Source organism: Accipiter gentilis, chromosome 29 (genome assembly GCF_929443795.1).
Source record: "Accipiter gentilis chromosome 29, bAccGen1.1, whole genome shotgun sequence".
NCBI classification, from domain to species: domain Eukaryota; kingdom Metazoa; phylum Chordata; class Aves; order Accipitriformes; family Accipitridae; genus Astur; species Astur gentilis.
Window position 1 is genome coordinate 5299763 of NC_064908.1, and position 21639 is coordinate 5321401.

At 44.3% G+C, this 21639-nt stretch overlaps 1 protein-coding gene across 5 annotated transcripts in view; it reads left to right on the forward strand.

Annotated features, from left to right (window-relative positions):
- ANKS1A (ankyrin repeat and sterile alpha motif domain containing 1A) overlaps positions 1-21639 on the forward strand; it is a 110619-nt gene that overhangs the window by 29917 nt on the left and 59063 nt on the right. For 4 of the 5 annotated variants that reach the window (XM_049831706.1, XM_049831707.1, XM_049831708.1 and 1 more), the window contains 8 exons: positions 1629-1691; positions 7496-7792; positions 8472-8547; positions 8840-8941; positions 10244-10339; positions 10445-10641; positions 12533-12625; positions 16506-16623. In XM_049831706.1, coding sequence (XP_049687663.1) covers positions 1629-1691; positions 7496-7792; positions 8472-8547; positions 8840-8941; positions 10244-10339; positions 10445-10641; positions 12533-12625; positions 16506-16623 — 1042 coding nt within the window. The remainder of the gene's footprint in view (positions 1-1628; positions 1692-7495; positions 7793-8471; positions 8548-8839; positions 8942-10243; positions 10340-10444; positions 10642-12532; positions 12626-16505; positions 16624-21639) is intronic. The other variant, XM_049831709.1, reaches the window with a different exon arrangement.

Genomic DNA, 21639 nt, shown 5'->3' on the forward strand with positions numbered 1-21639 from the left:
CAGTTGCTGGATAGTTGAAGGTTTCTAGTTCTGTCAAAGGATATATTGGCTCCCTTCTTTGGGAACTAATCAAAGCAGCTTTGTTTAGTCTGTGTTTGGCCATGCTCTCTTAGCTACTCTCCTGGCTTGTCTCTAGCACTTGCTCCAGTTAACTGATTTGTAAGTTGTAAGATAACTTTAACCCTACTTGCCCCCAGATAAATCCCTAGCTTAATCTTAAAGAATTATTTTCTCAATCAGGCAAGAAAAATTTCTGGTGGATTTCTTCCCTTTGTCAAGCTGATAGTTTTTGGTAATGCAGAGGGGTTGATTTGTACAAGACAGCTATTCTGTACAGCGGCTGCTGTCTCCACTTTGGAGGGCTGGCTCCCATGTAACTTCTCTGTGGAGGTCAGCAGGTATCTTACAGTTCCAGCGAACTTCTGAAATGCTACTGCTGCAAGACGCAAATATTTCTTTTGTCTAAGAGTTTTGGATAAGGGAACTGGTTTACTGAGTGAGGCCATCTGAGCAGTGTTACTGAACCACTTATGGCTGAGTGCTTGGGCAGACATGCAGGAACAGATCCAAATTAGATGGTTATAGCTACAATAGCCCTTGATTGTCTTGTCCCTAAGGCTGGAATATCTAATGTCCCTGTGAAACAACTCCTGAACCACTCACGTTTTCATCCAGGAGGAGAGGAGTACCCCAGAATATGTTTGTCTGCCTTAGTACCATAAGGCTAACAATGTATATTCCTTCAGAAGTTAATTCACAAGTAGGTCAGATACTCATGGCTCAAGCTTAGCAAAATCTGTCAAAAGTCAAGATTAGCAGCTGGGAACTGTGAGTTTCTGCTGTTTAAGTTCGATCTGTGGTGCATACTTTTCAGAAGCTGGGGAGCAAACTGCATTTGGAATCGGGTTTAGGAGTCCTAATCCTGCTTCCAGCCATACTTTGTGGGGACCACAGTGTCGTGCTTAAGTTTTCTATTCCTCTGTATCAGATGGCTAACTTCATGCATCAGGCTGCTCCAAGGCTAAATGGTTGCTTCTAAAGCATCATGAAATGAGATATATGGTGGTAATGCTATTCACTACCACTCCTCAATTGAGCAGAAATAACTGAGTGTGTGTTTTAATGTCTTTATTGATAGTTTTCCAGTTTGAGGCTGTGGTTAATGTCTTCAGGCACAGCTGCAGGCATTCAGTCTGTTTAAATAGATTTGAGAACTGTGGTTAGCTGTTTACAATCAATCTGATAAGAATTGACTGAGGGCCCTGAGTGTAAACTATTCTGCTCTGAGTAGGACAGGTATAGGGGAAACCTTTGCAAAAGATTAAAAGCTTAGTGTAATCCTTCCAGGTAAGGTTTCATTAATGTCCGTTTAGTAGGAGCCTTTTTAAATGAGAAAAGTCAGCCGAATAGCCTGTGCTGCTTGTGTTTGGAGTCTTGTAAATGAAATGCACAGTGGTTCAAGTTACAGGAATCGGCAGCTGGAATGGCTTCTGCTGTTAATAGCTTTGACTGGAACAAGATGCTGTGTTCTGTCATTTCCACCCCTTGGGAGTCACCCATTGCTTTGTTGCTATATCTCACCCATTTCATTATCACATTTTTTTTCTTTTTCCTCTTCCTTTTTGTAGAATGCTCTTGAGATCAAAGAACTCAAAAAGTACGGCCCCTTTGACCCATATATCAATGCCAAGGTGTGTACTTTGCTGTCAGCATTTCACTGCATCATTACTCCAAGCTGCACTCGCGTGCTTCCAGGTGCAATGTCATCCAGTTGCAATAATACCTGTTCAGTTTGCAGCTGCTTGGGGAAAATTAAAATGCAACCATTTATTTACTGTGGGTTTCTTTCTTCAAAGCAGTTATAGAAACATAATTTAAGGGAAGCTTTCCCTTACTTTCCTGGGGGCTCCTTCATTGCTTAGCCTTGTAGGACTCACGGTGATGGTCAGTTTGCTTGATTTGGCTGGATGACTTCCAAAAGGTAATGTTATTTCAATTAAAATGCTTTAGGTTTTGTTTCATATGCTAATGTTGCTGATAAATGCAAAGAGAAGGATTTTTTTGTTTCCTGCTTAAACGTGGATGCATTTTCTCTGTGGGCTGTTTGGAGTGAATTTTCACACCTTTTCTCCTACAAAATGCATAATGCTGTATTTGTCATTTGAATGGACAGTTAATTCTTTTCGTGGTGGTGGGGAGAAGGGAAAGCAGTAATGTTCATGCCTCCCTTCTCAAGTCCTTCATGTCCTGCTTATTGCATCAGTTCTCTCTTTTTGGATGTTAAGTCTGTTGTGTCATCTGACCCTTCAGCCCTAGTCTTCTGTTCCTGTTTTCTTGCCTATTTTGCTCCTCTCTTACTTTTAGCTGTTGAGCTACAAAAAGGCATGACTTCAGCACTTACGACGCACTGAGGCTGAGCAATTGAGGAAGCAGATAAGAAAGTTCCTGGTGGTGTTTTCTCAGACACCGTTTTTCGTTTTAATTTATAGTGGAGCTGCAGGCCAGTGATGGCATAATAGTCTGCTGATTTATCATGAGATACTTCTGCTGTAAGCCACCATGCCACGGTTGCTTCCAGCCAATTATTTTGGATCCAGCCATCCATGGCAGATTTCTGTCTCTCAAAGTTTAGTTAAAACTTCCACTCTGCTTGATCTGCAGTACCTTAAAAACACACATTCAAAGTTCCTGAGCTTGCTAACCGCTGGGAATTATGTTTGGTTTTGCAGACTTCTATTTCAGGAAATAGTCTAGTGCATACCTCTTTAAGCACAAATATATTTAGATGAAGCTCATCCGTATTGGTGATTTTTACAAAAATCCAGATGGGAATTTTACAACAACAAATGTATTCTGTGGAAACATCATAGTCGAGCAGTTCTGTTGCCTGAAAGGGGCTTTCTAAAACATGGTCAATAACAAACTAAAATCTTATGCATGCCAGCATTAAAATGTTGAATGAAGAAGGAATATAAAGATGAAATATACAGTGAGCTCACTTTCTTTTGGGTTTTTGTTTACAAGGTATTCTAATTTGGATTTTATGTTTTTGACAAGTGCATTATTTTAAAATCTCAGTTAAGTTTTCAAGATGGCTGTAGTGCTCCTGAGAACAAGGCTAGTGTTTTTGAAATCTTTGCCTTGATTTTAAGGAGAGAGATAAGATTTATACACAATCTGTTAGGTTCATCACAAGTTCTGACCAGCTTCCCACCAGTTTCTGACCAGGTTTGACGAAGAGCATGTGGAATCATACCTGTCCTGCAAACCTTGATGCTTTCTCCCACCTGGCTGCAGGTGGGAGATCCACAAAAAGTCCAGGTGCAAAGTGTAAGAGTCCTTGCTTAGTCAGTGCTTTCCAGCTTCTCAGCTCCCATGCAGGATGGGATGTCATACAGAAATGATTGAAGTGAGATGTTTCATCTTTCCAAACATTTTGGCACATTCAGAGGAGTGGGAAAGCATTTATGTAAGGCTGGACTACACTCAATATCCTGTTGAGGAAAAGAAGAAAGCCAGAAGCTTTTTGCTCTCCCTAAAAGTTAAAGAAATAGTTAACACCTTCTTTTTATGCCCCTTCCTTTTCAACATCTTTTGTTCACTACAAGGTTCCTGCAGTATGTCTGCTACAGGCCTGATAGACTTCTGAAAAGCAAATGATAGAAGCAAAGTTAAGAGATGGAGTAGCAACTTTGCTTCAGTAACTCCTGCTATCTTGAATTTGGTTCTTTACTTTGTATGAAGCAACCAACCAGTTGAGCAGAGCTGAAGTAGAAAAAGCTGTAACATAGCTCAGGATTGTGCACTGCACAAACTACCTTTGTCTTTTTTAATTGGAAGCAAATGAATCATGCAGATTTGGTTTAAAGTGCTATAAATCTAAATGGGCTGCTGAGAAAAGTGGAAGCCTACCATCTGGAGTCTGCAAATGAAACTGGGCAATGAACCCACCCGCCGAGCTCCCGAAAGCTTGTTGGACATATGGGGATAATTTTTCTTCTGAAATGTGTTTGGCATTGTTGGGCACCTGTAGGAATGAAGGAGGCCTGTTCATCCTTACTCTGCTCCTGGCAGTGCCATGTGGGATACTGATGAAAATCGTGTGCTGCAAAAGAAGGGAAGGAGATGGTGCAACTGACTGGGCAGCTCCAGCCAGCTTTTCTGGCCTGCTTTGTGCCTGAGATTGTGATGTGCCTTGGCTGTCACCTCCTGGTGAAGTTTGGATTTTGCTTAATGTTTTTTTTCCTCTTTCATTTCGGCCTGCCTTTAACTGAACTTTGTAGAGTGCATGCCAGTGGGACGTCCCTGTTCTGTGTGTTAGGATCAGCTGTGTCACTGGAGCAGCAAAATATCAGGTTTTTAATAGGGCAAGGCTCCATTAGCACACTGACAAAAGTCCTACAAAGGAATCCTAAAAATAGGTTGGATGGAACCAAAGGGTCAAGTAGCCTCTTTCCCCACCCTGAGGCAGGATCCGGTCTACCTAAACCATTCCTGACCAGTGTTTGTCTAGCAGCTTCTCAAAAACCTCGGAGAGGGACAGCTCTGTAGCCTCCCTTGGCAGTTTATTCAACTATTCAAATCTTTGCAGGTTAGAAACTTTCCCCTATTTAAACCAAGTCTCCCTTTCTTCAATCAAAGCCCTCTTACAGTGTGTTAGGAACAGGCGTGCAGGCAGATAAACTTTAAGGAGCTCTAGCTTCTCCATTTTAGCATCTGATGAGGAGCATAAGGGCTATGGTATCTAGTTACCAGGGCTTGAAAACTTTGATGGAGCCCATGTTAAAGCAGAGGCATTTCTGCTTATGTTCCCATTTTGTGGTCTGTAGGCAGGCATCATATGAGCCCAGATTCTCACTCCCAACTGTGAACTGGGGGGGATGCTAGGATTCCTGCAAGAATGCAGCCCCTGGGCCCTGTTGAGTGTTCTATTTTTCTAAGAAGTTTTGAAATGTGAACCCATATGCCTTCTGGCTGCTGGAAAGGAATTTTCTTTTTCCATCCCCAATAAATATGTATGCCTGAGCACTCATGCTCATTGTTCAGGCTCCACTCTGGTTTGTGCTTGGAGAGGCAGTGCAGGGAAGGGAGGCAAACTCCCTTGCCTGGAACGGCTCTAGTATTTCTGGCTGCTCAAAACTCTCCCAAAACGGAGGCAATAAAGACTTATGCAATCGCGGCAGTTTCCAGTACCCAGTCTGTGATGGGGAAAGACTTGCTGTAAAGATTCAGGGGAGTTTACCACCTGGTGATTTCTTTTGCAGAAGGAAAGTCTGGGGATTTCACCCCGAGCGTCAGAGCCCTGACCTGCTTAAGGAAAATTGGACTAAATTGCAGTGAAGATGGGGGGAAAGTCTCCAACAATTATGTTATTAAAGGATGTTGCGTTCCCATTTCTGAGCCGACAGGCAGGTGTTTGGAGTTGCTGTGTGCTTTAAAGCACCCTTGAAATATATGGTCTCTGTGCCAGGGAGGGATTGAGAGGGGGACAGTCCTAGGAGTGGAAATCCCTGGTAGCCAGGGCTAGCGTGGCATGAGCAGTGCATACCCCTTGTGGCTCTTTGGCAGAAGATACCTGCTGCTCCAGGGGGACTGGGGTTATCTACTCTTTCTGCAAAAATTGCTAGCAAGCCTCCCTCGTTGCTCTGGGGCAGGCTGAGGGCCTTGGTCCAGCTGCATTATGGGCTCACTGATACCTGGGTTCCCTTCCTTGTCAAATAAGAATAATGGGATTTGCCAACCTTTTAAATGCCTTGAGACCAGCAGCCTAAGCTGATTGATAAGTGTGATCTCTGTAGTTTTCTATTTTCTCCACTTCTCACTCCGTATGTATATTTTATGTGCAGACTTCTTTATTCTACAATAACTTCTGTCCACTTGTATGTGCCTTGCTTCACCATGGCTGCCTCTGCCACTCCAAGTATAGAGCCTGTTTGAACTAGGCTTTGAACTTCTGTGCTAACAGCGATGCCATGCTTTCCTTACCTTCTTAAATACCTCACTTCTGCATGTGGCTGTCACTGCTTCCTGCCTCCTTAGTCTTTGCTTTTATACAATTTGCAGCTGCAGAGAGCCTCTCCAGAACAACTTGCTTCCCTTATGCTTTTCACATGGCTGAAAAAGATGCAAATACCAGATAAAAACAAATGGGAGTTTGCATGCATGACTCCTGTAATCCTCAGAATGACTTAACACGTTAATAAGATTAAAGTACTTGTACAAAAGAGCAAGTTCTGCAGTGTGGTTGTGAAACGGTGCAAAATACTGATTGCTCCTACAAGCTGGTATCCAAAAAGTGCATGTGTTCTTAAAGCAAAAAGGAAGGTATTTTGCTCAAATTCAGTTTCTAAAGTAGTACTTCTAGCTCTATTGAGACAAGTACGTTCTCTGAGTATTTTTAATGGGAACTGTTCTTAAAATGATGCATTCAGCCACAATTCTTTCAGCTAAAGTTGAAGTGTGTAACAGTTTGTATTAAAGTTTTTATGGGTCAAATTGTTAGATAAGTATTTGTTTCTGAAGTCCTTAAACCGAAATCCCTCTGTGTATAACACACAGTAGTAAAACTAGAAACTTGAGCTGAATTTAATTTGAGAAAAGGCTCTCCTAAATCTGGCGATGTTCCTATTTTGCACCTGCAAGTGAAATGTGTTAAGTTGCTTGTCTTTCAGTGCTTTGCATTGCTGATTTTTAACCTGACAGATGCTGCATTTGTTAATTGGATCTGGCTTTCACTGGGGAGGTGTTCTCTTGTTGCTTGGACATCTCTTCCTTCAGTTGACCTGAGACCTTGCCTTGTTAGTGGAATGATCTAATTGCACTGCTTTCTAATTCACAAACTGCATGTAACTTAATGCACCCTTTCTCTGAACGGCCAGCTTGCAAGCTTCAGAATTGCAAAGGTGGAATGATTGTTATAATCAGGATAAGTAGGATTTGAAACAATTGAAGTTTAAATCTGAAATTATGACAATTAAGCCACAGCAGATAGAATTAATGCTGCAGTTTGCGTATCGTATATTGCACCCTTTTATATTTGTGGCACTCCAAAGTGTGGGATGCTGCGAACAAGTAAGACTGCCTTCCCCAAGTGCTAGCAGAATTAATGGGAATCCAGATACAGCTTGACAATCCCTTAAACCTTAGCTTGGTCCCTTGATTTTGACCTCAGTGTTTTGAAAGCAAGCTATTCCATATATAGCACCTATTTCCCGTAGAGCAGATTTCCCATATCTGAGTAAAGCTTATTGTTCTGAATGTTTTTGAAGCTTTTACTGGGTGGGTCGGTTGATGAGTTCATGAGGGGATGTCTGTGCCTGGTAAATGGCTAGTGAGTTGGTGAAAACATTGCTCCAGGCTCTGTTTCAAACTGGGCTCTCTGCTTCCCAACTGCTTTTTTGTCTTGTTTTTGCATTTAAACTTCAACGGTTTGAGTGAGGCATGGAGCGGCTGTGTCCTCCCTGGTTCTGACACGCTGGCATTTGTGACCCTGCAGAACAACGACAACGAGACGGCGCTGCACTGTGCCGCGCAGTACGGCCACACAGAGGTGGTGAAGGTCCTTCTGGAGGAGCTGACTGACCCCACCATGCGCAATAACAAGTTTGAGACTCCGCTGGACCTGGCCGCACTCTATGGGAGGCTGGAAGTCGTGAAGATGCTCTTGAACGCTCACCCCAATCTTTTAAGCTGCAACACTAAGAAACACACTCCCCTGCACTTGGCAGCTAGGAATGGTCACAAAACTGTAGTCCATGTCCTCCTGGATGCTGGCATGGATAGCAACTACCAGGTATCTAGTGTGTCTGTGTGTGAAGGGCTGGTCTGATTGCTGGGGGATGGAGAACCCCTGTAGTCATGATAACGGAGAGCTCCACCTAACTCTACTCCCAGAGGGATCGTTTATGAAAGATGAGTGATAGCTTTGTTTTTCTCTGGGCTGTTTGTTCAGCTCTTGGTTGCTCTGAGAAGCTGCTCAGAGGGGTTCTGGTGCTGTGCATGCTTTGCGCCTGCTTGTTAGTTGGACAAAGAGCCCTAGACACATAGCAAGGAAGAAAAAAACCCCACCCTTTCACCTAAGCTGTTTTGCCCTGCAATACTATGAGCTCTTGATAGTGGTGGAGGCAAACTGTCTCTTCTTATCAAGCCACTTGTGACTATGCTGTTGTCACAGCAATAGCTTGTATGTGGTGGTCTTGTCTTTCCTTTTCAGAACATGACCTCTTGCTAAGCTGTAGAACGTCCTTTCTTGGTCTCTAGCCTGGGCCCGCATGTCTCTCTGAAGAGACCATCCCCGTTTTCCATTCTCAGCATTGTAATAATAGTGATAGTCTATCCTCAGTTGTAGTTACTGTTGCCTAGACTTTGTATATGATGCCATATATTTATTGCTTCTGTAACCTTCTAAAAACATGCCTCCTTCACCATTCCCCACTGTCCAGCTTCATGCTATTTTTCCATTTAATTTGCAGACTGAAAAAGGCAGTGCTTTGCACGAAGCTGCTTTGTTTGGCAAGACAGATGTGGTACAAATATTGCTGGCTGCAGGTGAGAGAATGATCCTCTTTTGAAGCAATAACATGGTGATTCCTTCACCCAGAACTTGAGGAAGCACCTTTATAGTGGCAGCATGTTTCTCCAACCAGCTATCAAAAGTTCTTGGAGAGAGTTACAGGAGAGGTTATATTTTGGTGTTTGGCTTTAGGTCTGCCTCTAGAGCATTTTTAGCTCCCCCCCCAGCGATGATCACAAATGTAAGATCTGACTTGATGAAAGACATGAATTTGCACATAGTTAGAAAATATTCTTGGTTTTGCCTTCTCTACACCTATTGCCATAGGTATTGATGTGAACATAAAGGATAACAGAGGCCTGACAGCTCTGGATATTGTGAGGGAACTTCCTTCTCAGAAAAGCCAACACATAGCAGCTCTTATTGAAGGTAAGTAGTGTGGCTCTGTGTGGGCGGGAGGGAAAAGTTTGGGGTGCTAATTGTGCCAGTGCAAGTACAGGATTTTGTTCTCTAGTCCTGGAAAGTGCTGAAAGCAAAGCAGTTTCAGGTCAGGTCCCCCGTTGCGAATCTTACAGGTGTTGGAAGGAATGATGCTTAAATGCTTGGGTGAAGTGTCTCCAGACCAAATGTTTGTAGGGGAGCTTCTGACAGAGCATTTAGGGGGATTAGCTCCTTTGCTTAAGGAGTGTGGCATGACTTTTACATTTCAAATGGGCTTAATTGAGCTTTGTTTAACTCACTTTAGAAGTTAATTAAAATTAAGGATAGCCTAAATCTGCTTGCAGAATGCAAAGTAATAGCTTTAGAAATGGTTTTGGATTAGCTATCCTTTATGCGTCTGCGTAGGCAAATAGTCATCCACAGATCTTACATCCTACTCCTCACTTCATTGTGAACCTTGGGCATGGATTTTGCAGATGAGATTTACAGAAAAGGCCTTGATTACTTGTGGTTTATAAAGAAGCTTGGCCCATTGTGTCTGTCCAAGTTAGGGAATGAAATGTGGCATCTTAGCTAAATTCATACCTTGTAATTATGCTGTCTCAATTTCCTCTCAGCTGTGGGAGAAAGATCAGAAGCATATGGAACTGGTGTGCATTATTCATGCTTAGCATTTGAGAGCTTTACAGGTTCAAAGCACTTTGCAGACTTTTAATTAAGCTTTGCCTGTGAGGCTGGTAGGTATTATCTCTATTTTGAAATTGAAGACAAAGATGGGCTTTAAAACTGACGTTCTTGCAGGTAAATGCTGTCGGTTTGCTCCTGTGAGCAACGTAGCTGCATGAAATGTTGCTGTCTGACTTTATTGATGTAAGCTTAGTGTTTCTGGCTTTGCCTGTGGTTAGGGGACCACAGCTAGAATTGGTTTCTCTGTCTTGTGACTCCAGAAGACCAGACTACATCTCTGTTTAGTGATGTAGCTTGTGTCTGCAACACGAAGTAATCTGCTCCATGACGTTGTGTCCGCACAGGAGCTTTGCAGCTTTCTGATTAAAGACTCTGTAAAAGTTCAAAGAACCATCCTTAACCTTGTGCATGTGATTAAAGAGGCCGCCTGCTTCTATTTTGGGATCTGAGCTGCAAGATTTAATAATGTACTTCGGTTATTTTTTTGGAGACTTAATAAGCTGACAGTTGGCCTTCCATCCACAAGGGAGGAAGTAGCGTATGCTGAAGTGAACGTAAAACTAGATTGACATAAACTGACCCTGGTGCCCCACCTCATTGCAGATTATACAATTGGGAAGAAAAGTGCCAAAGCTGCAGAGAAGACTGTTCAAGCACCGTTTGTTCCAGCCACTGATCCTGTGTGCCGGATATCTCAGGGTAGGCTTCCATGCAACACAGCAGCCACTAGCACTCTTCCTGCAAGCGCTGACTTTCCAAGAGCAGAATCTGAGTGATGTACTTATGTCTCTCTTCCTCCCACAGGTGATGTGGAGAAAGCAGTGACAGAACTGATCATAGATTTTGATGTGAACCCAGAAGAGGAGAGCCCATATGAAGCTTTATATAATGCAACGTCTTGCCACTCCCTGGACAGCCTTGCCAGTGGGAGATCTTCAGATCGAGAGTCTGTGAATAAGGAAGTGGAATCAACTGGTCTCAAAGCAGCAGGAGTCAGGCCTGTATGTAGCTATGTGTGTTCATCTCTGCTTGCCTTAGAAGGATAGGTAACTTACCTCCATTTTCATGATTTTGCAGCAGGCTGCCAGTCCCCCAACTTGAGGAAATCTTTAAACCCATCCGTGACATTAGAGCAGACAGGTTCCTCTCCTTTTTTACTGGCCTGTTCACATAACCTCCGTGGCGCTGCCCACAGGTAACCAGTTCTACATGCCTGATTTTCACCTAGTGTTGTATCCTTCTGTTTTTTCTGGCAGTTGAATACTGGTGCCTGTGAGTTTTGGTTTGTCAGGACATCGCAGTTAGCAGAAGGGCTAACTTCTTGTCTAGAAGAAAGCTTTGGAAACTTTTGTGTGGAGCATCTCTCTTGTTCTCTGCTTTGCCCAAGAGAAGGCGCTCAAAAAATTATCTTTAAGAATATCTTGTTGGAAACTAGTTGGCAGTGGTAACATTTTTTGGTGTATTACTTGCAGAGATCTGTAGAGGGTACTCAAGGCTTTTCAAGGCAATGCAAAGCTCCTGGAACTGTCTCCAAAGAAGTCTTCCTCACCTTCTGTTAGTTGCATCTGCTGCCCCCTTAGCAATCGGTGACAATGCTGCTATGGGGCAGATGGGATGCTGGCCTTGCAGCATGCTGTGTCAGCTTCAGGGTTTGTTTTCTGGTTGGTTTTACAAAGCCTGCTCCATGGATGTATTTTTGGACAAAAGGCAAAGCAGCAATGAACAATTAAACTGCTGGTGGTACTGTAACTGTGCTTTCTCTCTCTGCAAAGAGCTTCATCCTTTTTCCTGTACTATTAGCAAATGTAGTAGAAATGAGACAAAAGCTTTAGAAGACTGACATTTCAGCCAGATCTCTTTTTTTAGGGTATGCAGTACAAGATGCGCTATCCTGTTATTAACTAGATCTTGGTGGCTTATATCCATCTACATACAGTCCTGTATTGATAGTGTCTGTGAAATAAGCTCAGCTCTATCACAAATGAGAAAAGATGAGAGGCTGAACTGCAGTGAAAAGGGAGAAGAAAGAGGGATGTGCTCCAGCAGCTTGCTGGAGTTTCTCCCAAAACTTGAGTGGTTTTTTTGGGGGTGTGTTTGGTTTGGTTTTTGGTTGGTTGGTTGGGGTTTTTTTTGAGTGAAGGGTTCACCTCTGCTGTCTTTCCCTTTGCCATTAGATGGGGCTGTTGCAGGGCAGGAGTTGACTTAGAGCTGTGTTCAGCTCTGCGTCGAGGCAGGGCAGCGCCGCTCTTCCTGCCCGCAGGCAGTCTTGGGGTATTTGAGGAATGCAGTGCAGCATTGTCTCTTGATCTCTAGGGTTTTGCACTATAAAAGGTGCCTCTGGAATCACTTATGTTACTGTTTCATTAAGACACAAGCGATGTGTCTTCCCTTTCTACCCATTAATGTGAGTTCATTGCTGACCTTCACTGTGAAATACTGTGCCATTGAGATTACCAGTCTGGGTCTGAATGAACTGGTTTAAGTAATAAAGGAATAAACCTGTGTACACAGCACCTTCCACCTGAGCAATTTTATTTTCCTGAAAGCATAGTTGGTGCTCACGTGCATCTGAGCTGGCCTTGGGCAGTGTTACCGCTGCGGAGCGGGAGTGGGTGGTCTGTGTTATCAATAGCGGTCCATCCACAGGACTGCAGTACCGGGAATCTGCAGAAAGGATGCTCTGCCCGAATAGGTTCCTGCTGGAGAGGAGGAGGAAAGGCAGCAACCACTGCCAAGCTCTGTGCTGTTAGGACTGAACTTCTCCTCCAGCCAGATTAGTTTGAGGAGGTCCTTACCATGCTGCATTCACAGCAATGTGGACGTAGTGTTGGTGGAGGCAGAAGGGGATATGCTTTAACACAACGCAGTTGACGGTGGTTTTCTAAACCACAGAGAGAACGTCCACCCCCGCCCGCCAAGCCACCGCCTGATGAAGAGGAAGAGCAGCATGTGGAGAAGAAGATAGGCCATGGTGCTTCCTGTGAGGTATGCGGGACTTCATCTGGGGTGTTTTATAGCAGTGTGGTTTAAAGGTCGGTTTTAATAATTTGGGAGGAGCCAACTATGAGATTAGCTCCCTTGGAAGTCAAGTTGTGAATATGAAGTACTCTTTCACTCCAGCATTGCTGCTGCCACTTGCCATGGGAACTTCCTTTGTGCAGTTCTTCCAGGGCACCTCTGTGTTGACCTTCAGCCTTACTTTCCTATTCTTGGCTGAGAATTCCCTTAGGAAGAGATTTTTCTGAATCACATTGCGATGTGGACTGTTGCCCACTTGTAATGATCCCACCAAATGCATCTTCACTTGAGACTGAAACCCAGAGGGCTGTCGCCTCCTGCTTCCTCTGAGCTTCCAGCTGTGGAGGAGATGCGTGGGCTTTTGGGTCCCACTGACGTGAACAGGGATTGGGGGCTTGAATTCAGCTGAGAATCTGGCCCAGCATGTGTTAAAGCTGTCTTCTGCAGAGGTCAATGCATGTGAGCTGCTTTTTTGATGAAACTAAAGCTCTCCTATTCTGCATTGTTGCTCCTGGGCTTCCTATTGCTCATTTTTATTCACCTGCCTGTGAACCTCAGATGTGAGGGCTCTCCAGGAGACCCATCTATGGGGGTGTGTGAAACCACAAATCTGTCTTGGCAACTTCTGCTGACACACAGGAAAATCTTCAAAGCAAAAACAAATCTTGTGGATTTCCTTGCTTTTCCACATGCAGTAGGTTGTATGTAAACCAAGTGGAGTGTGTGTTGCCTCTAGCTGTCGGAACAGACTCCAGTTCACCAGACGCTTTGCTTTGAATGTGTTGATCTGCTGAAGTTCCTACAAGGCATAGATGTGATCTGTTTTCTGCAGTATGTCAAATCTACATGAAACATGAGTAAACATTATTTGCTTTAATAGAACTGACTTTAGAGAGAGAGTAGAGCTCCAAAGAGTGCATAAACAGTGAAACTGAAATGTGAAATTGTGGACTGATCTCTCTGCTGCTGTTAAAAAGGCTTTGCTGTGTGTGATAACCAGTCTCACGGCTGGCTCTGGGCAGAGGAGAGTTGGGTAGCAGATCACGGTGTAGTTGGAAAGCAGAACTTGTTTATTATGATAAACACGAGGGAGGGAAATGTGTTGACTGCTCCTGCTGAGTTATCTTGCCATATTTAATTATAAAACACCTGCTGTGTTGTCCTGCCATTAACGGCTTTGGAAACATGATCCATTAAAGGAAATCTTGCTGGCAAATAGACTTGTACACCAAGTGATTCGCTGGGGAGATCTTGATTTGCAACCAATTTCATCGATATAACTTACAGTCAGTGTGTGGTTCTACCTGGAAATTACATTCTAGATGTATCGATAAGGCAGTTTTGGGCCCAATTCTTTTTCTTTGCTTGCTACTTCTGGAATGCTCTGCTTTTCTGACTCTTGCCCATTATTTATCATCTCAGTACATGTTCTCTCTGGGTTGGGCACGCGTGAACAGGAATACACTTAGGGAATGCTGTAAACGTCTCGGAGCAGCATCCTGATCTGCCATCCTCCAGACCTCCTCTCACATTAGAGCCAGGACAGTTAGTCATTGAATATCCTGGGGTTGGGCCAAACTCTAGTTTCAAAAGTAGTCTTTTTATTCCATTGCCAAGATGGGGCTATCAGTCAAAACAGATGTGCATAAACAAGAAACTTAACTTTCATCATGGAAAAACATTAGTACAAACAGGCAAAAGCACTGATTGTTTCGAGGTGCTTGACTCCCTTCTTTCACTATCTGCAGAAACCTTCTGGGTTTGTAGCTGACTAAGAGTCTTGTGTCGTCAAATTAAACTTCAATTTCATTTGTTTACTACTCATCTCTGAAAAGGAAGTGCAGATAAAAGACGAGGCGCCATGATTTTTCCGCAGTTCGGTCTGCAGTTCTGGTGAGGGAGGATGCTGTGGATTAAGCATGCTTTAAAGAGCATGCTCATTACTAACAACATCTTATTTTGGGGCTTTGCTAATAGTGAATATTTATACTTGCTAACCAACATGTATAAATAAATGAAAGATGAATTGGAAGAAAGTTTTGTTTGATTTTGTTATTCCTGGTTGCAGAGCCTACAGAGCAAGCATGGTTCTCCAGCAAACAGTGGTCTTCATTTTGAGGGAACTTGAACCTGAAACTCTATTTAAAGCTTGGAAGGATGAGAGACAGGGAACATAAAGTGTAACCAGGCCTATAAATGCATGCCTAAAAGTTTACAAAGCAAAAGCTAGGAATTGTGTGCTGCTAGGGAGCTACTGTCTTCGAATATGTTCAGTGCATTTGAAAGAGGACAGCACAATAATCGTCATTTGCAGGAGTCTTAGGAGTATACTAAAGCCTGGCTTGATGTCCAGGCTACAACTGTTATGACAGGCTGCTGCTGTGCAGTATTTTTCCAAGATCTCTGGCAAAAGCCTGTTACCTACTGTTATGGTCTGATGTTTTTGTGCCACCATCTGGTCAGAGGTTTTTTTCCTTAATTTGTTCATTATGAGCTCCTTCACCTGAAAAGGAGCAGGTCTGCCTGACAGCTCATGCTTGAAGCAGGTAGAATAAATACTTTCTTTGCTGGACATGGCCCATTTCCTCCCATTGAGAAAGCTGATTTAAAAGCCAGCTGGGCTTATGCAGAAACAGTACATGGATGTAGGAGTCCTGTCTGTGCTGCTGACTCCTGGGTGTCTTTCCAAGACTCCCTAAGCTTCCAGAGGTCCTGGCTAGATTGCAGTCGGGTAGGTACCTATTTGCCCTTGAAGCAACTCTGATGCTTTCAGTTTGGGGAAGAAATTTGAGGTGGTGCTTAGTCTGCTGTCTAGACAGCAGCAGTTCCAGGAGTCTGTGAGCAGTATGAGAGCCCTCCTCGGGGGGATGTTTTGTTCAGACCTGTTCTTCCCTGTCTTGGCAGCAGGTAGGGATCACTTGTTTTCTGGCTTGGGTTTGACCCCAACACGGTTGGCTGGGTTGCAGTAGGCACACATGGCTCCTGGGATAGGGTTGCATCAACCAGCCAGGGTCCGGCCAGGAGATGGTGCTGAAAGGCAGCTGACCATGCAGGCAGGGTGCCTTGAAGCCCAGTTTAGCCCCATTAGCACTGGGATGGCACACATGGCTCTTTAAGGGTGTTGAATGCCTGTCATCCTTGGCGTTGAGGTAGACCAACATGTGCAAGTCTGCAGCAAGACTCATTTGGATCCTGCATCGAGACCCCATCCGTGCACATGGATGGTGGCTTTCCAGAGCAGCTTGCTGGAGGGTCTGCCAATATTACAAACAAGCTCTAGTCAGAGGCTTTTGGGGATTTAAATGAGCACAATCGCTGCTGCACATCCTGAGGTTAAACTGAGTTTATACAGTGTTGCCTGAGGGCTCTTTAGTCCTAAATAAGCTGTGCATCCTGAGGTTAAAAATGCTAGATCTGAGTCTTCTGAGAAGGTGGCAGGGATTTGGGCTTTTTTTTTTTTTCAGCCATGTCCTAATAGGGCCAGCAACTAAATAGTGAATGACGATGCAAATTCCAATAGCAACAGTAAGTCTGAGTTGGGATGAACAGGAATAACGGTCTCAGCTCTTTTCCCCCCTCCAGGCTGTCTGCAGCCCTTGCACAGTGAATCAGTTGGTCAGTGCTAGAAAGCTGTCAGCAACCTTAAATACTAGAAAATGAAAGGGGTTTGGGTGGGCTTTTTGAGGCAGGGGGGAAGGGAATATTACGGTTTGGATCATACTCCATGGTGAAGGTGTTGCCTCTGCCAATTCCTTGCTTAAACCATGGCATGAAGAGGCCTTGTGCCTTATTGCTGGGATAAATAGCATTGCTTTGTGGAGCACTGCATTATGCTCTTTTTCATTAGGCCTCTGTTGCACGAGGAAAGAGCAGGGGAAGTGGAGCTGAGGAAGAGGAACACCCTTACGAGCTGTTGCTTACAGCAGAAACTAAAAAGCCAGTTGCCGTGGATAGGAAAACAAAAGGTAAGTGACCATCCAAAAAGCAGAGCTGTTTGCTTAGATGCATTTAAGGAAAATATAGAGGGCAGAGAGTAACTGGAACAATTAAACTTTGTTGGGTGGGGCAGCTGGGGTCTGGATGGCAATTGTTTTGTTTCCTGGTAATCTTCACTTTTATAAAGGGGAGATCTAAACATTCCTGTGTAAAATGTACGTGGAGGAAGGGCAACTGTGCTATTTTGAGAACTAAGAGATTGCAAGGACCTAGTCTGTTACCTTAGAAAATAAGCAGATCTTGTGCACGGTCAAGTAAATGCAGAGGGGTGGAAGGCTGTGCCATGTTGTTACAAGTGAGATGAACCAATGCAAGCATTTAAATGAGCCGTATTCCCCATCCAGCTGAATTTGAAGACCTGCTGGCGTTGCATGTTTATATCGGCAGATGATTGGTCCTGCTATCCTGGTCTTAAAATCAACATCCCGCTGTGTATTAAAGCTAACTTGAGATGTAAACTAACAAAGGAGGAAAACAAATGTGTAGAGCAAGTCCCTTTCTCCAACTGACTGAAAATCCACTATATAGCCAGGTTAAGTATCAAACTAGTCCCTCTTCTCCCAGAGGGACTTTTGTGCTTTACAAAGGATCTGGGAACACCTTGTCTCTTGTGTTTGGCTATTGCTGGGCTTTTTGGCTTTCCTTCAACAACAACAACAAAAGATTTGTTTAGAGGAAAAACATCTCTTGCTTTATTCAAAAGTCCTGAGCAGGAATTTATAAGGATTTAGTTTGGACTCTAAACCTGGAAACCATCTCACTTTGAGGATGAACAGAGGATAATGAGGACTTCATGTGATGCCTCATTGACTGCCCTGTAAGACCTGCAGCTTTTTTTTTTTTTCCTTCTTCCAGCATGATAGCTTTCATGCCTTGAGTCCTGCTGCACTCGTAGCTTGTATAGGGTGGCACAAGAGGTCATTGTTTTCCCACCAGCATTTGCCAAAGCCACTTGCTGCCGGAGGCAAAGTTAGGATGCTTTTCAGGTTGGTGCTTTGTGGTCTCTGCCAGGAATAGTCCTTGGGCAACAGCCATTGAACCAGAAGCTTTCAGGCTATCTTTTCAGTGTGTAGCTATTGCTGGTAATTCAAGTGCAAGCTATTCCTGACTGCTTTGCTCCTTTCTCTGGCTACCGTGTCTAGGCTTGAGTAATATGAGTGAAGGTGTGTCATAATTATGTGTCGGATTAAAATAAAATCTCAAAGTAATGCATCTGCTTGTTCTTGATGCAAATCTCTTCCCCTGAATGCCTGAAGACGTCAGTACTGCAGACCGTCTAAGCCCCATTTCATGGAGAGGTTGCAGGAAGCATCTTTAGCCTATTAAGGATCCAGAGCAGAGAGTCCTGTCTTTTAATGTAACAGCTAGAAAGATAATATCTGTGACTTCAGGGTTTGCAGTCTCTGGAAAGTGTTACTGTGTTTGTAACAAACTAGGGCTTTTTCCACTGTTGTAATGGGAGAAATCCAAAGCTGCAGTTGAGTTTTCTCATCTTCCAGGGCTTGTCTGCTCTTTTAAATGCAATTAGCACTATGACTAATGCAGTGGAGGCTTCGATCTGGTGGAGGTGAAGAGCTGCTCCTGGGGGGAAGGGGCACAGCTAATGTATTTCTCATCTCTTGCATTTCTTAAGCTTGTCAGAGCCATCTCCCATTGCTCTTTGTGGTGGACCTGGAGAAAGGGACACGATTGTTTGCCCCCCTTCTCTAGAGGGTACCAGCTGTTTTCCAAAACATCTCAGTGTGATCCCTGTGGCACAACTGCATGTGTGGCAGTGTCCCCAGCTGGCAGCTCTCCCTACACTGCAGGAGCAGCTGAGCTTTGACAGGGCCCCATGTCATCTTTCACCTGCTGCTTGTCCTCTTGGGGACTTCAGGCTTCTCAACCCCCGTAAGAAATGAGGCGCTGACTATTTTTCTCTTTTGTCCTTAGCACGATTTTTCTGGTTTGTGTTGTTTGTCCTTGCTTTCTGTCACAGCATTACAGGTTGCTTCTTTCTGCACGTGAGTTGCATAACTGCTCTGGAAGGGTGGATCAGCTTTGAGATCTGCTTTATTTCGCTGGGAACAATAGGAAATGTTTCTGGCTTCTGGGGTCAGATGCCAGAAGGGCATGTGGAAGCAGACCTAGCTAAGTATGAAATGCGATGTATATCCTAATGGGAGGGTGAGAAGATGGATTTAGGGAGTAGCAGAGTCGTTTTGGCAAAAAGTTAAGCAAGGGCTGAGTGAGGGACTGAAGCCTTAATTGGGGTGTTGGACAATTTTTCCACCTCTGGATCAGAAGGGTCCTGGAGCATCAAAGGCAGCAGCTCAATCCCAAGACAAGGACCAGGCTGAAGCATGGCTTTGAATTGCTGCTTGGACCTTGAGCTGAGAAGCTGCGCTTCTAGTTGTTACTTGATGAGTTCTGGAGGAGCCTTTGGTCAGAAGAGAAGGACTTTGATTCTTGCAGGCTCTTGAGAAGGACTTTCAGGGCAGTAGAAAGGCTGGATTTCAGGCATGCTGTTTTTAATGGTGCCTTTCATATGTGATAGCCGCCTTTGTTCCTCTTGCTGCAAGTTGTCTTGTATCCAGTGACTAGATGAATGTGGTATTATCCGCCTGGCTTTGGTTGCCTTTTGTGTATGTTACAGCACTTTGCTGTCACATGCTGGAGCACTAGGAAAAGTTGGCCTAATGTTTTGGGCAGAGTATCAGAAGCTGTTTGAGCCAAATGTTTTCCCATCCTCTTTGGTGAGGAAACTACGTGCAATCGCATGCATGAAGTCAGGGCATTCAGACCTTGAACAGGACTTGTAAATAGGCCAAGAGTGCCAAACCGTGTGTGGACTGACCGGGAGGAGACTGTTCAACTCCTGTTGTGTTCAGAGAGACCTGGTGGAGGATGAATGCAGAAAATACTTCTGAGTTTTGATGTCTGTCTTGCTTCTCAGGAGAGTCATCCACAAGTGCTGTCAGCAGTAACCAGCTGCAGGTAGGACTGACTTGGTTCCTTCTGATAGTTATTAAAAACTGGTATTTGTTAAGGTTCTGCTGTGCTGCTTCCATAGGGAGCCCAGCTTGACTCATAGAATAGTTTGGGTTGGAAGGGACCTTTAAAAGTCATCTAGTCCAACCCCCCTGCAATGAGCAGGGACATCATTCAAGTCCCTACTTTGCCCTACCACCTGCTAGAGGTTTTCTTTATGGTTATACTGGCTCAACCAGATGTATGACGGTGCTCTAAACCAGAGATCTGAAATGAGCCAATGATAAAAGACAAAACATGCTGCAGAGAGATTTAAAGAAAATATCTTTTCAGAGAGCCAGAGTATGACTGCAGAAATGGTGGGATGGGTATCACTATAGGGAATCTATGGGGACACATGGCTATTGCAAACAAAGGTTGGAAGGGACAGAAACCTCTTGGTTTTCCGGGAGATGAGTGATAGTGTAGGACCACAGCCTATGTGCCCTCACTTGGTTTTATCATGCCTAGAGGACAGACCCCTTTCCTATGTCTCGGGTCCAAGCCTGCATTTCTGTTGTCATGATGTATTTAGAAGCTTCTGTGCAGAGTCATGTTAGTGATCTCTCTAAGCAACTAGAACAGTGATTTATTGCCCTTTCTTAAAAGGGGAATAGGGAGGGAGTACAAAAGAGCACAAGTTCAGGTAGCTTTTGGAGGATAAACTCTGCCCAAAATGACTGAGCTTGATCAGACTGATACAGGAGCCTATTGTACACATCTGTGTAAATGAGCCTTTGTTTCAGTTTTACTGCAGTTGAAGGTATTTTTGCACCTCTAAAGTAGCACCCTAAAGGCCAGATTCCTTCTCTGGCCTTCTGTGCCACAGGAGGTAGATTTGCATGGTCCTCACTTGGCAAATTTTGGCATCATGTAGCATGGGGAGCCTTTTCTATACGAAAATTAGAGGCTAGCATATGCCCTTGCTAGTTTTAAGGTTAGGGAGCTTGAGCAAAAAGCAGCTGCAATAACAGCTTCATTCTCCTAATCCAGGGTCATGAAACAAATCCTGCTGATGATATATAGGGAAAGAAATTTGATCGAGGCAGGGCGGTTGCAGCTTAGTGTTATGAGTTTAGGGAAGTGGTTTGTATCTGGAATCATCAGGCTACTGGCAGGGAAGCTCTTAATTGAATCCTCCTTGGGAAGCAGACCGTCTGTACCCAGAAAGGGGTTCCCATTCCCATTAGGTGTTGGAAGTTCCTCCTGTCAGTGAAACCTGCAGCAGGCCTTGGCTGAAGAAGTCAGGACCAGTCAGATGTCTGTGCTTGGATGTAAAATGAGGGAGTTGGACAGAAGAGCCTGTCTTAAGGATGACTCCCTTTCTGAGTCAAAAGGTGTAACTTGAGGAGAATGCTTTCAAACCCCTTGAAGTGCAGCAGATGGATAGAACTGGGGTATCTCTGTTTTTCTAGCACTTAATTATTTTCCCCTTCTCCAAATTCACTACACCCTTGAAAAATGAGTACTGTTCACCTTCTCGCCATGAGAAAAGTGATCAGCATATCAGCTGAATCATGGCAGTAATCTATCCCAAAAAGGTACACCTTCCTGAGATGGCTAGTGGTTGTTCTGGCCTCTCTGCTAGCCATCCTGAGGCACCTTTTAAGTTGAAACCCCCAAAGAATACCTTGAATCCCTGCGGAACTCTGTGTGTTCCTGCCTTGTGCACCTGTGATAAAAAGGAGTGAGATTGCTCTTGCCTGCCTATGTTCGTTCTTCTGTCTGCGGCTTTCGGTACATGCCTGTGTTACATGCTCTGAAATGTCTCCTTCAAGGTGTTCCTCACATCTTCTGAGCAAGTGCTGTTGCCCTTGCTTCATCCCTTCCTTCAAACCTTCTTTCCTTGGCAGCTGCCTCATATTTTGAAGTCCTTCGTTGGCTCGAGGATGAATGGGCGGCTGTGGTTTCTGTTCAACAGGAGCCCTTTTGTGAGTCTCTGGAGCTGGATTTGGAGCACTTTGTTCGGGCTGGAC